Raw genomic sequence first — 12429 nt, 5'->3', positions numbered from 1 at the left:
TATATATATATATATATATATATATATACATATATACACACACATACATACACACACACACACACACACACACACACACACACACACACACATAGAGAAAGACAACATAAAACAAAGTGCTTTAACTTTGTAATATGTAGCAGCATAATTGGTAGAATTACAAATTGTTGTTTTGCTGTGGGAAAGTACTTTATGGAAATTATATTATAGAAATGTTTAGGGCTGACCCCTGATTCGACTGTCAATCTCATAGTCGAAGCATCGCAGTGAAACAAGGATCATGCCATTTTGGCTATATGGGGGTGCTCAACGTCTGATTTTACATAGAACTACCAGTTTTCTCCCGATAAATTAATATACAGCCTATTACAATATACATTTCAACATTTAATACTGTAAATAAATATGTAAAAACAATAAAACTTTCAATAAATGTTTTTGAAGTGCGTGAATGAATCCAAAATTGTAACCCTAACCCTGGGTCGTCAGTGCACATGTGTAAGCGTAGCGTGTATGTATGCAGTGGCAGTGGAGGAACGCTTGCTGAAGAGACCGAGCCCCAGCTTCACGGTGTTGTGCAGAGTTGTTCGCACCTTGCGGGACTAATTTATCACCGTTGATGAACCACATAAAGAATATTTTATCATTTTTAAATAGCCGACTATTAGAAATAGACCCGCAGGGAACCGTGACGTGCATGCAGTTGTTGGCAGCAGTAATGCACGTAAAACTCTGTAGGAGACTGGTGAATGACAGGCAAGAGAGAGAGAGAGAAAAGGGTCTTCAAAAAGCCTCAGTTTAGCTGGAAATTTACAGTGTAAGTTCAATGAAAAGAGACTGCAGCTCTGCAGCTTCTCAAGATTAAAGCGGAGCTACCGTGTATAACACCCGTCTCCCCCTCGCAATAGCTGTGCACAAAAATACACACGATTCGACTATCAGTCGACTATAGGCAGGACTTGACGATGCTGATTCGACTATGTAAATCCTTAGTCAGGGACAGCCCTAGAAATGTTACTAGCACAGCTGTATGTTTTCACATATTTGGTTTTCTACACGTAGTACAATTTTAGCATTAAACTGATATCAGCAACTGTTGGTGAATTTTTCACGCATTAAATTAACCTGCTTTACTTGCAACTGTACCAGATAACCAAATTTGGAAGTTGAATTCTATTTTCAGATAAGCCAGCTACATATTTTTAATGTAACATACCAGCAACTGTGGATTAAGAACAATCAAAGTGTTTTGGCCTGTTATAACTTAACTCGACTTTGAGCTGAAAATCTCACCTGGGTGGCACTCACATCCACTGCCGGGACGTCACTCTGTCTTGGGGTAAGAGAGCTCCCTGGATGACTGACCATGGCCGTTTTTGAATTCTTGATGCCGGATGTAGCAAACTGCTCAAACGCTTGCTCAAACCCAGTGATGGCGCTGTGGATATTTGACTTCTTCGGCTTTTTCTGCTTCTTTTTCTCCATGTCCTCTGTCAAATTCTGTGGTTTGGCCTCAGGTTTTTGAGCTAGCAAAGAGGAAAGAAACCTCAGAAGAGTAGTGATGGCTCATCAAAAGCTTTGAAGAGGTGATAGACATGGTGAATTTTGGAATGAATTTGGAATGTTTTAATCATGCTGAGTTGAGTTATCCATATTTCATACTGCAGCTGAAGAATAGGAAAATCTGGAAAAACACTTCTAATGCATACAACTGTGTTGGTTTTGATCATATTCACATTAAACTAGTGCCGTGCTCTGGAATTAAACCCATTACTTTTCTGTTTCATAAACAACATAAACAAAGTGCAATCTCTTACTGCTCATTCTGCCTCACCCTCTACAGTTGGAGTCTCTGCTGCTTTAGCAGCAGCCTCGGCGGCTTCCTGCTCCTCGCGCTCCATGGCCTCCAGGGTCATCATGGCCTCTCGGGCTAAACGTTCCTCTCTCTCCTGCCTCCGTTGAGCCTCACGCTCCTCCACCTGTCGTTGGTACTCGGCAGCATTAAGCTCAATGCCATCCTCTGCTAGCACCTTCACCTCCTCCAGCTTTAGACGACGAAACTGCTTCATCTTCTGCATGGCCCTGGGGTCGGGAACAAAAACAAGTATATAATTAAATTCACATTATATATATATATATAAAAACTCAATATGTTATTTAGATGCACAGTTATTTAAAGCACAGATCAAACTCAATTCTGTGCTTGACATTGGAAGAGAAAAGCATTAGAATGATATTCAAGACAATAACAAATAAAAGACAATCAATTAAGATGAAATTTTTATAGTAAGTTGTAAGCAAGTTGTAAACTGCCCCAAATGCAACGAAGGAAATAAAAGTGCAGTAGAGAAACAAATCAATCAAAGGCACAGGCGAACAGAGTTTTTCATTTAGATTTGAAGGTGGTTAAACTTGTGGCGCATTTGAGATCAGGAAGTTGACTCAAGGTACATCCATCACTTCTAATCTATTCTACACGCAACTGGAAGCCAGTGTAAAGATTTAAGAACAGCAGTTGTGTGCTCACTTCTATGTGAGCTGTATTTTACGGAAGACTAAGGTCATGGCAGCAACAGAGCAGTTGCTGTCTACTGCAGTGAGATTGTGTGCAATAAAAGCATGAACACAATATCTGTTAGGGGAGATAAACCAGGAGTTGAGCGGGGGTCCCAGCAGTGACCAGATCTTTCATCTGGCGATGCAGGAAGTAAAACAGGCTAGAGGTGAACAATTTTACTCCTAACTTGTTGAGGCAAAGTCCATCTGCCCTAAAAAGATAGTCTGCAGTCCCAGAAAGTTAAACTGTCAATAAGGTGCACTGAATGGACAATACATGCATTTGAAAGCCAGGCGTTCAGTGCCAACAATCTCTCAACTCCTCTTCTGACTGGTGGTAGAGGGCCAACACCTCAGTATTTAAGGAGCTGAGTGTGTTCCATGGATCGGTCCAGTCCTATTCAAGATCTCTGATTGCTGTTTCACAAAGTCACTGGTCCCTATGATGTTCTTCACAATTGGGTGTGCAGCCAGAATACGTGCAATTCATTCTGTCATGTCACAGACCATATCCTTGGGAAAGCAATATATTTTGGTGTTCTTAATGCTCATGCCTATTACATCTTTAAATAGCAAAATCACCCACTATCAGAGTTTGAGGCCCAGTCATTAGATTTCTCTGTAGCCCTTTTGCTTTCAGAATTATTCTCAGTCAGAGAGGTTAAGCAGCTCATCAGAAGAAGATCCAGGATCCTGCAGCAGTGGTGCAAATCTGTTCTCAAGTTGTACAATTTGTTATTTGAGTTTTGTTGCTAACTCATCCTTTTTCCAGTTTTCCACGACTGTGTCCTACTAAGCACAGCAGTTGATGAGGCACTCTGCCTCGCCAACAGCGTCGCAAATCTTAGGATTACTACTTACAGATTTCTTGCCAGACAGACAATATCCTCCTGTTTCTTGGTAGTCTTTTTGGTGTTTGTTGTGTGTTTGCATCCTCTTGTCCACTGTTTTGAGGCTGTGGTGAAGTGGTATCATTCCCAAATGGTCCACTTATCAATTTTTATTCAAATCGGTGTGTTTTAGTTTCAAGCACGGCAATTCTTTCATCCGTGGACAAGGGGTTTCTTGCTCCTAAGTAGCTTCAGCTATTTCCAGGTTTACAGTCACTTTAGTTCAGTAAAGTGAGACAGCAAAAGGCTTGTGCTGTTTATAGGCCACGCTAGCACAGTCCTGGAGAAGTGAAAAATATAGCGGCGTCTTTCATAAATTAAAAGTCCCAGTGACTTATCAAGGACCCAGAACCCCCCCCACCCACACACACATAAACGAAAACAACAAAAGAAAACATCCATTTGAGAGCAGAAGTTACTCCTGCAGTGCAGAACTTTTGTCTCCCCCTTCTGACAGTGAGAGTAATTACACTAATTACAGTAATTACTGTAATGTTTTTGTATTATTGTCTCTTGGGTATTATTGTCTTTACACTTGTTAAAGCACTTTGTAGCTTGTTTTTGAAAAGTGCTCTACAAATAAAGATGATTATTATTATTATTATTATTATTACTACACAACACAGTCAATGCGCGCTTATCACATATAGGCTCTGCCATACTGAGTTGCTGCTGTCGATACGTTGCTCCCACCTTCAGCTCTAACAAACCACTTATTGCTGGTTGGCATAAAACACATCACTACAGGTTTAATTCAAAAACTTCGGTATACTGTGAATATAGACAGATTTATGGGGCGCTGATAGGCTTAATCAGCATTGTGTGAACTCATTTGACAAGGGCTTGAATGTAACAGATCATTCACAGTTCATTTATATGTAAAAAAGTCTCACCCTCCAGCTTTAATATACAGAGAAACAAGACATCTTTCAAATGCATTCAGATTACTAATGTGCAGATTTGGATATTTACATTACTGTAAGGCTTAACACATGTAACCTGTGTATCAAAACCAAATACATTTTTGTAGTTTGACCTCTTACCTTCGCAGGAGGTTTGCTCGGTGGGTTACACGCTGCTGCCTCCAGGTCTCTAGTTCAGGACTGCTGAGCTCAGTGGCCTTAAGGTGGTCCAACATCGTGATGTCTTTTCCCTGTTTCCATAGCTCGTAGCGATCCGGCTGCAGGCAGCGCACAAACACGTCCATGGAGATCTTCACCATGTCCTTACGACAGGTACACTGGGAGAAACGCAAGCAGAGAAGGAAGAGATGACTGTGTGTTAAGAGCAGAGGACATCTGCAGGTAGGAGATGAAGCTGAGTCGATGTTTGACAGCAAAAAGACAAGCCAAATCCTCCACAGTGGTGGAATACTGCTGTTTGCCTGCATATGGATCAGGCACTACAGATGAATCTTTTAGTTACACTTCACAGATTCTTGACTGAAACTTTACAGTGAGCAATCAAAAGAGGAGGTAACAGTCTGCGGCAAACAGAGGCCCAAAAAACAGCATGGAAGTCAATGCCAAAGAAACAACAGGGGAGAGTAGCAGCAGGAATTACACTTTACAGAGAAATGGTCCTCAAGTTTCAATTGTATGCATTTATAAAAAGAATTTGTCAAGTTTTACAACTCGTATATCATTAGATTCATATGTATGACCAGTGTGTTATGAACTGAAGAATGTGTAACATTATTAATATCCTCCAGTTGTGCATTTGAAATGGGTGCAAATAGCATTAATTATAATATACCTCACATAACATGATTTCACCCTAATTAAATTAGATCTGCAATATGGAGGAAAAGCCATTAATAAAGCTACATTCAGCCAGCGTATAGACTGAAAACTGTATTTACTAATGAGAGCGATTTTTGAATGCTAATATTACTGCAGTGTGGAGTGAAAAAAGCACTATGTGTATGGCAGGTAAATATAGTCAGGTTCATTAGCTAATCTGAGCTGAAAACAACACCTGTTACCAGACTGTTAGTATGACCCAAAAGTAGCTACTGTTATTTGTTTCACAGCAATTTGATACAGAAACAGAAAAAAACAAACAAAAAACACACGCACACTTAGTTTAAAATGCAGCATTTGGTCACTTTTAAAGGTTCAGTGTGTAAGATTTAGTGTCACCTAGTGATGAGGTTGTGAATTGCAACTAACTTTCAAGTCTACCACTGCTCCCTACCCTTTCAAAGAGTGTAGGACAGCTACGGTGGCTGACACAGCTCAAAAGGTGTCTATTCTGAGACAGCAGAGAGTATCCAGCCAAGAAATGAGGTTTCTTTAGGTATATTTATTAAGAAATTATATTTACTTAATTATTTAGTAAAACCATGTTATTGCGACTTGGCCACTGACAGATAACATGGAACATGTAAGCCAAGAGTGTGTTACTGAACCACAGTCCATTATTAACCACATTGTACACTGAACAAAATTATAAACGCAACACTTTTGGTTTTGCCCCCTTTCATCATGAGCTGAACTCAAAGATCTAAGACTTTCTCTATGTACACAAAAGGCCTATTTCTCTCAAACACTGTTCACAAATCTGTCAAAATCTGTGTTACTGAGCAATTCTCCTTTGCCGAGATAATCCATCCACCTCACAGGTGTGGCATATCAAGATGTTGATCAGACAGCATGGGTATAGCACAGGTGTGCCTTAGGCTGGCCACAATAAAAGGACAATTTTGTTGTTGTTTGTTTATACAAACATTGATAAGGGAAACATGTTAATTCTCTCTATGATTATGGACCCTTGCCAAAACTGCCCGCCAGCAATAATATCTGGCCCACAGTCAGATTATGGTGCTTTGATAGCGGCAAAAAATATAAATAAATACTTTGATAACGGTGCTGAAATAGATCTCAGTCATGTCACCAACAGTTACTCACATAATCACTTCCTCTTTAGTGGTTTTGCCAACAAAATAAAAGCGGAAGAAGCTTATATAGTGTAATGCTGTAGTTGGAGTTGAACTGAGCTTTTACTTTGAATTTAAAACTTTGAAACATTAAAAGAGTCTGCTGCCTGCTTGACACACCTCTGAAAGAGCCGTCAGAAAACACGATTCCCCTTAAATGTTCTCTGCCTAGATATACAGAGAAATGATAAAGCGTCCATAGGTTGATGGATGCAGATCAAACACCAAAACACAAACACTGCAGCAAATGCTGTAATGTGAGAAACAGTTGCTGAATAATCAATTTGATCAAAAGAAAGAAAAAAAAGTTGTCACAAGGTAGGCTTGAACTCTCAACCCCCGGGATGAGACTTGCACTTTACAAACTGAGCTAAGTGAAAACACGGTTTACAGAGGTCAATATTATGTCTTGTATTCTTACCCACCATCTAACGGTTCAAAACACTGCTCTGATGCAAAACTTATTTGCCAACCCCTGCTGTATAACTACTACTTCTTCTAATGTACGTATACAACATAGTGAAGAGTGTCTACACTGCCTGAATTCTACCAGAAGTAGAACAAGAATGTAGTGATGAAACGCACTCTGTAGCACTGTCCGTTTTCAGCTACTGTCGCTACTGTAGAAAATGACGATGCAACGTGTGTTATGTAGATATAAATGTCTCATTCTAAGGTAATAAAAACATAATGTTTATTATGTAAGGTCTTTCTACACCACTGAAAACATAGTTATGGATCTTATATTGCATTTCTGTCAATACATCTCACCTCAGAAATATTAAACACTGGACCTTTAAAGCAAAAAACGGAGGCAGAAAGGCAGCAACTGGGCTGAAAATGTTTAAATGATACATCCCTGTAATCTCCCAATTGGAAAAACACACACATCATGAGTGTACAGTGGAGTGGCCTTTGTTTGGTGTCCCATGGGTTTGTAAATTTGCAACAAAGAAACTCTAAAATATGATAGCGAGTAAAATATGGCAGGTTAATGTGGTACCAGTGTTTCCGATTTTGGACTATGGCAGAGGCAGAATCAGCAGTAAAATCGCCGAAACAGTTTGACAACTTTGCCCCAAAATAAGGTTTAAAAAGCATTTTTCCAGACCGATTATACTTCTACTACGCATGCGTCACTACTACCACACTATACTACTACTACTACACGCATGCGCAGTAGAGTTAAAACAGACCCTTACGTCAGTGGAACCACACGATTGGCGTGGGGTGGGATAACCGACAACTTTGCCGTTATGGGCTTTCCCCATAGAGTTACATTAAGGATGTGATTGAGTGGCGTGTCCCCTCTATAAAATGGCTCTGGCTCTACTACTGCCACCTAGCTTTTTACTTACTCCCTCCTCACTACCAGGGGGCCCAGCTATCGCTTAAACACAATCATGACTGTTTGCTGTCCTGGCTCCACAATGGTGGATAGAGCCCCCATCAACATCATGACAACAGAAACTTTACACATCTTCGGCTGCAGACTGAAAACTTAGACTTCAGACTGCACCTTGGCTCCTAAAAATAAACAGGTCTAAAACAATAAATATAAAAAAACAAAATGCTTCTATGTCTTATTGTTTATTATTTTTCTTATTGTAGCATTTGATGCAGTTGAGCAAATTTGATGAAGTTGATACTTGGTTGAATGTACTTATTGTAAGTCGCTTTGGATAAAAGCGTCAGCTAAATCAATGTAATCACTCGCACCTCAAGATGACTCCACAAACCTCTCATAATGTCATTACAGGTCAATGATTCATTCTGCTGACTCGAGAAGAGAAGAGCTGTAGAGTGGCAGAGGTGTTAAATGAAACCACGGTGCTGAATAAAAGTGAGTAGAAAATGGCAGGTACAGCACCAAGTTTGGGAATAAGGGAAACAAAAGCAGGGAGATTAAACAAACAAAAAACGGTAGACAGAGAGAGATGAAAATATTTTCTTTTGTGCCATGCTTGGTGTATTACATTCTGGCCCTATTATTTCCTGAGCTGTACTGAGAGCCTTGTGTTCAATTACTGGAAACACAGCGGCTCACCCTCCCCAGCAAAATAATATCCAGCCAACATCTCATCTAGACACCACTTGACAGACGGAAACATTAAAATATGGCAGGGCGTGTTGCAGCAGAAAGTGGGAGGGCAGAGGGGGGCAAGTAAGCATGGGTACAGCTGATTGTTACCATCATGAAACCTTTAGTAAAAACAGCAACATGCCAGGAAACTACAAACCCAATAGAACACAAGGTAAGTATTGCCCCAATTGTATCTGGGAAAATGTGCTATTTTTATTTGTAAAAAAGATTTAAAGGCTCATTTTATTTTTATGAAACTATTAAAGAGGTTATGGAGATTGTTTCCAACCTCAAGGGCCAGGACGAGATCCACTTTATTATCATATAAAAAGTTAATTAGAGGAGGGAAACAGATTTGGAGATACACAAGATCTGGGAAAACAAAAACTCACCCTGAGGCAGGCAGTCAATGAGCCCTGAAGTATACTTGGGCTCCTAATGAAGCTAAATTGTTGGAGAGCACAGAAAACCTAGAGCCTGGTGACTCTCCATGGATCAGTAGACTCAATGGATGTGCCAAGTAGTAATAAAAAAAACAGGGCTTTAGTCTGACCTCCATGACCCGACCAACAGAAGCTGGAAAATGTTGATTATCCAAAATTCTTTATGCTTGCTTTGATCACACCATCGCAGATGAGGACAGTAATAACAAGAAAGATGATCCTAAGAATGAAGAATGGTTGTAGAGGTAATTAAAAATGGTAAAGATGCATAAGGCTGAATATAGTACACAGCAGGGCTGTATGTCATCCAGCTGCTTATCCTATTAAGACCTACTGTGAAATGAGACAAAAACTTATCTGAAGCGTTGTTTGCCTGTGTCTGTTACACAAATGTTTCTAAGTTTTTTCACTGAGATGTATGCAGGTGAAAAAATGCTGACCAAGTAAATAATGACTAAATTGCTCTCATTTTTCCCCTCACCCTCCAACTTAATTTGTTCCCTTCTTTATCTACTAATACACACATCCCCATTCAACAACACTACTTTGTTGAATAGAAAGGGGGAGATTTGAAAAACTAGTAAGCATTGTGGAAATGTTAAGTAGCAAGGGTGTATGGCTTTCACAACTGTAGACCAGACTGTGTACACAACAAACTGTATATACCGCACTCTACTGCTGCACCTGTCATTGTAAATGTCACCTGTGATAAAACAGTACCCACTAATCTCACACAATATAGCTGCCCATCTAATGGCAGTAACTGGTGGCAGGGTGGGCTGTGGGTTACAAAGCTTGCCTTAAAACTGAAGGGATTTGAAGCATTCATCCTTCAGATAAGCATTGGCCAAAAATAAACAGTTAGCCCCTTCCCGGAAACGCAACCTTCACCAACATCGAGACACAGTGAAATCTCTGTGCTTATCATGTTATAGTGCTGTCGTTAGAAATTAAAGTAGGTTCATTGGGGACTGTTCTCTGACAATTTTAATTTAGAAATTGCAAATTTAAATTCAGTACAGGGGTTCGATGTGGCAAAGGCTGCCTTTGGGCTGTTTCTCATCTTACAAGTACCAACAGTGTGAAATCACAGGTATCTAATGTGATAATGAAAGTCTATGTAAACTATCTTTGTAGCATGTGAGTGACATGTTAAGTATGAAACTCCAAGATGATAACAAATATGACTAACTGCCCTTGTAAAACTTACTCGACAAATGCTGTGAACTATTTTCAAATGCTACATTTATGTGGCAGATAATCATCTTTCCGTGGTCTTCAATTATAAAAATATTGTTCAGTTTAACTACTCTAAGCAGTGTTTGCTACAAGAGCAGTCATATTCTTTTATCACTTTAATAAAGCAGTAAGCCTACCACACAACTAAAAGAATGTATTTTGTTTATTGATTATCATGGGCATAGGTCAACACATAAACAACGTCTAATATAAAATCAGTATGTCCAATCGCAGCATGTCTGTGCTCAACAAAACAAGACATGTCTGCAAACAAATATAAAAAAAAGACGAGTGAGTCCTCTACAATTCACTTGCAAGATGACAAAGTGATGTGATTTAGTCTGGGAACTGGGAGGATGATTTCTGCTCCTCTCCCAGACAGAAAAATCACCGTGGAAACCTGGGGGAATAGCAGCAAAGTGTGACTGAGCACCAAAGGAACGGAGAGAGGCTTTCATTGAGAATACTACAGACCCAGAACACTGAAACTGTTAACATTCAGCGACATAATGGTGCAGCAGCAGACACCTCCTAGCAACTATTTTCAGAAATAATTTTCAAGATCCTTTTTGCCATGTTCAGTGCTTTAGTGGGCTCACTGCTGAGCTGTAGTCGACCAAACTTGCCAATAGATTACAGCTACAGTATGTAAACAGTGTTCCCCATAAATAAGCTTTACTTGGGCGGGTCGCCCAGGTAGATTAAACAGCCGCCCAAGTAAATTTGGCGAACCATTTTAAAATTGTTCTTGATTGCAGCGCTGCGTAGCGCATATTCGCTCCGCACATCGTCTCACTCGGTCGCTCTCTGTCTTTCTCTCTCTCTTTCGCAAACATGGACAACAGACCCGTCTGTGAATTGAATGGTTGGTATCATAAACACCGCTGCACAAATCTGTCCAACACAACACTGTTAAAGTCAGAGACCCATCTTCAAAACAGTTATTAGCAAGCATTTAAGGAGCCTAGCTAATAAAGAGAGCTATGTTAACTTTGGAAAACACCTTTCGAAGTTACCACGCTGTATAAGTGGTAGTCAACAGGTGCGTTCGAGATAACTGGCTGACTTTAACCTACTTGATAGATAGGGGAATAAAAACAGCGCCGTCATGTCATACACAATCTACCTCCGTTAGACTGCGTGAGCTTACTGAGGTCTAGTGACGTTTTGCATCGCAGGTGTTGTGCCGAATTCTGCATGCCTGCCGTGAATTGCATACACCTCGAGGTGGATGCAAATTTCGGTAGGTAGCCTACAATATCTGTTTTGCCCAATTATACAATTCACTTCTTAAGGACACTTTGCTGTTTGAACACTGTTAACGCCACGTGTTTTTGCTGAATGTCGAGAAATGGTTCCTTTACGAAGTGTAATAATATATTAACGATTAACGTTCATAAAATATACACTGATCATTTATCACTAATGATTAACCCCACAAAGAATAGTATAGCGTTTAAAAGCAGAACATTTCCTACAATTCTCGGCAGGCATGCAAAATGTGGCATAACACCTGTGACAGTCGACTGCTACCCCGCCCCACTTACGCTGTCAATCTGTGGGAAACACTGGTTAATCACTGTGGCTGCTCTGTGGTAAGTTATTTTTCTGTTTATTACAGAATAAACTAGTTTAGCAGAGCAGAGAGTTGAGCAGTGGATGACACTTGGTGACCAGATTAAAAAGGGTTCAACTTCTGCTATTCAACTTTTTGTTCAAATTAAACAAGGTCCCTGGAATCTATTGTGACTGGGATGTTATGTGGACAGATACTGTAATGCCGGCTGGTACATGTTTTTTCATTTTATTTGGTATAAGCTGATCCCTCCAATAGTAAATTAAAGTCAATAACCATGTCCGTTTGATGTAATCTGAGTGAGATGTTGAACCCCTGAACTACTGAAAAAGAAAATGAAATGCCTAGATACAAGGCATTAGGTTTGCATAGCAAGAAAGGTTGAGGAGAAAGTTAATTAAAACTGCAATGTCTGAAATAATGGAAGTATAAGTACATACACAAACAGCACGCAAGGACTGCAGACAGTAGGCCTGCTTTGACCGCAGGTATGTGTTCTCTTATTAAGTCAGACAGATGGTTCAGCAGTTGGGGAGCTTGTATTTATGAAGATGGAGATATGAAGCAAGCCAAAGCTCACTCTCTCTCTGTCATGGGCTGGCAGCCCCCAAACAGTGACAAACTCCATCCAGAGTCCCATTGCTCACTGTCGTGTATGGCACTGACAGAATAAAGCTTTGGGGGGGGGGGGGGGGGGGGGGGGG

At 40.2% G+C, this 12429-nt stretch overlaps 1 protein-coding gene across 2 annotated transcripts in view; it reads right to left on the bottom strand.

Moving 5' to 3' along the window:
• kdm4b (lysine (K)-specific demethylase 4B) overlaps positions 1 to 12429 on the bottom strand; it is a 67144-nt gene that overhangs the window by 16163 nt on the left and 38552 nt on the right. The window contains exons 9-11 of one of the 2 annotated variants that reach the window (XM_046049644.1): positions 4490 to 4686; positions 1835 to 2082; positions 1294 to 1526 (exon numbers count right to left, since the gene is read on the bottom strand). In XM_046049644.1, the coding sequence (XP_045905600.1) occupies positions 1294 to 1526; positions 1835 to 2082; positions 4490 to 4686 (678 nt within the window). Of the gene's footprint in view, positions 1 to 1293; positions 1527 to 1834; positions 2083 to 4489; positions 4687 to 10294; positions 10550 to 12429 lie in introns of those variants that run through there. The other variant, XM_046049645.1, reaches the window with a different exon arrangement.

Source organism: Micropterus dolomieu, linkage group LG05 (assembly GCF_021292245.1).
Source record: "Micropterus dolomieu isolate WLL.071019.BEF.003 ecotype Adirondacks linkage group LG05, ASM2129224v1, whole genome shotgun sequence".
Taxonomy (NCBI): domain Eukaryota; kingdom Metazoa; phylum Chordata; class Actinopteri; order Centrarchiformes; family Centrarchidae; genus Micropterus; species Micropterus dolomieu.
Note: the sequence above shows the minus strand (reverse complement) of the source record. Positions and strands in the feature narration are given on the sequence as shown.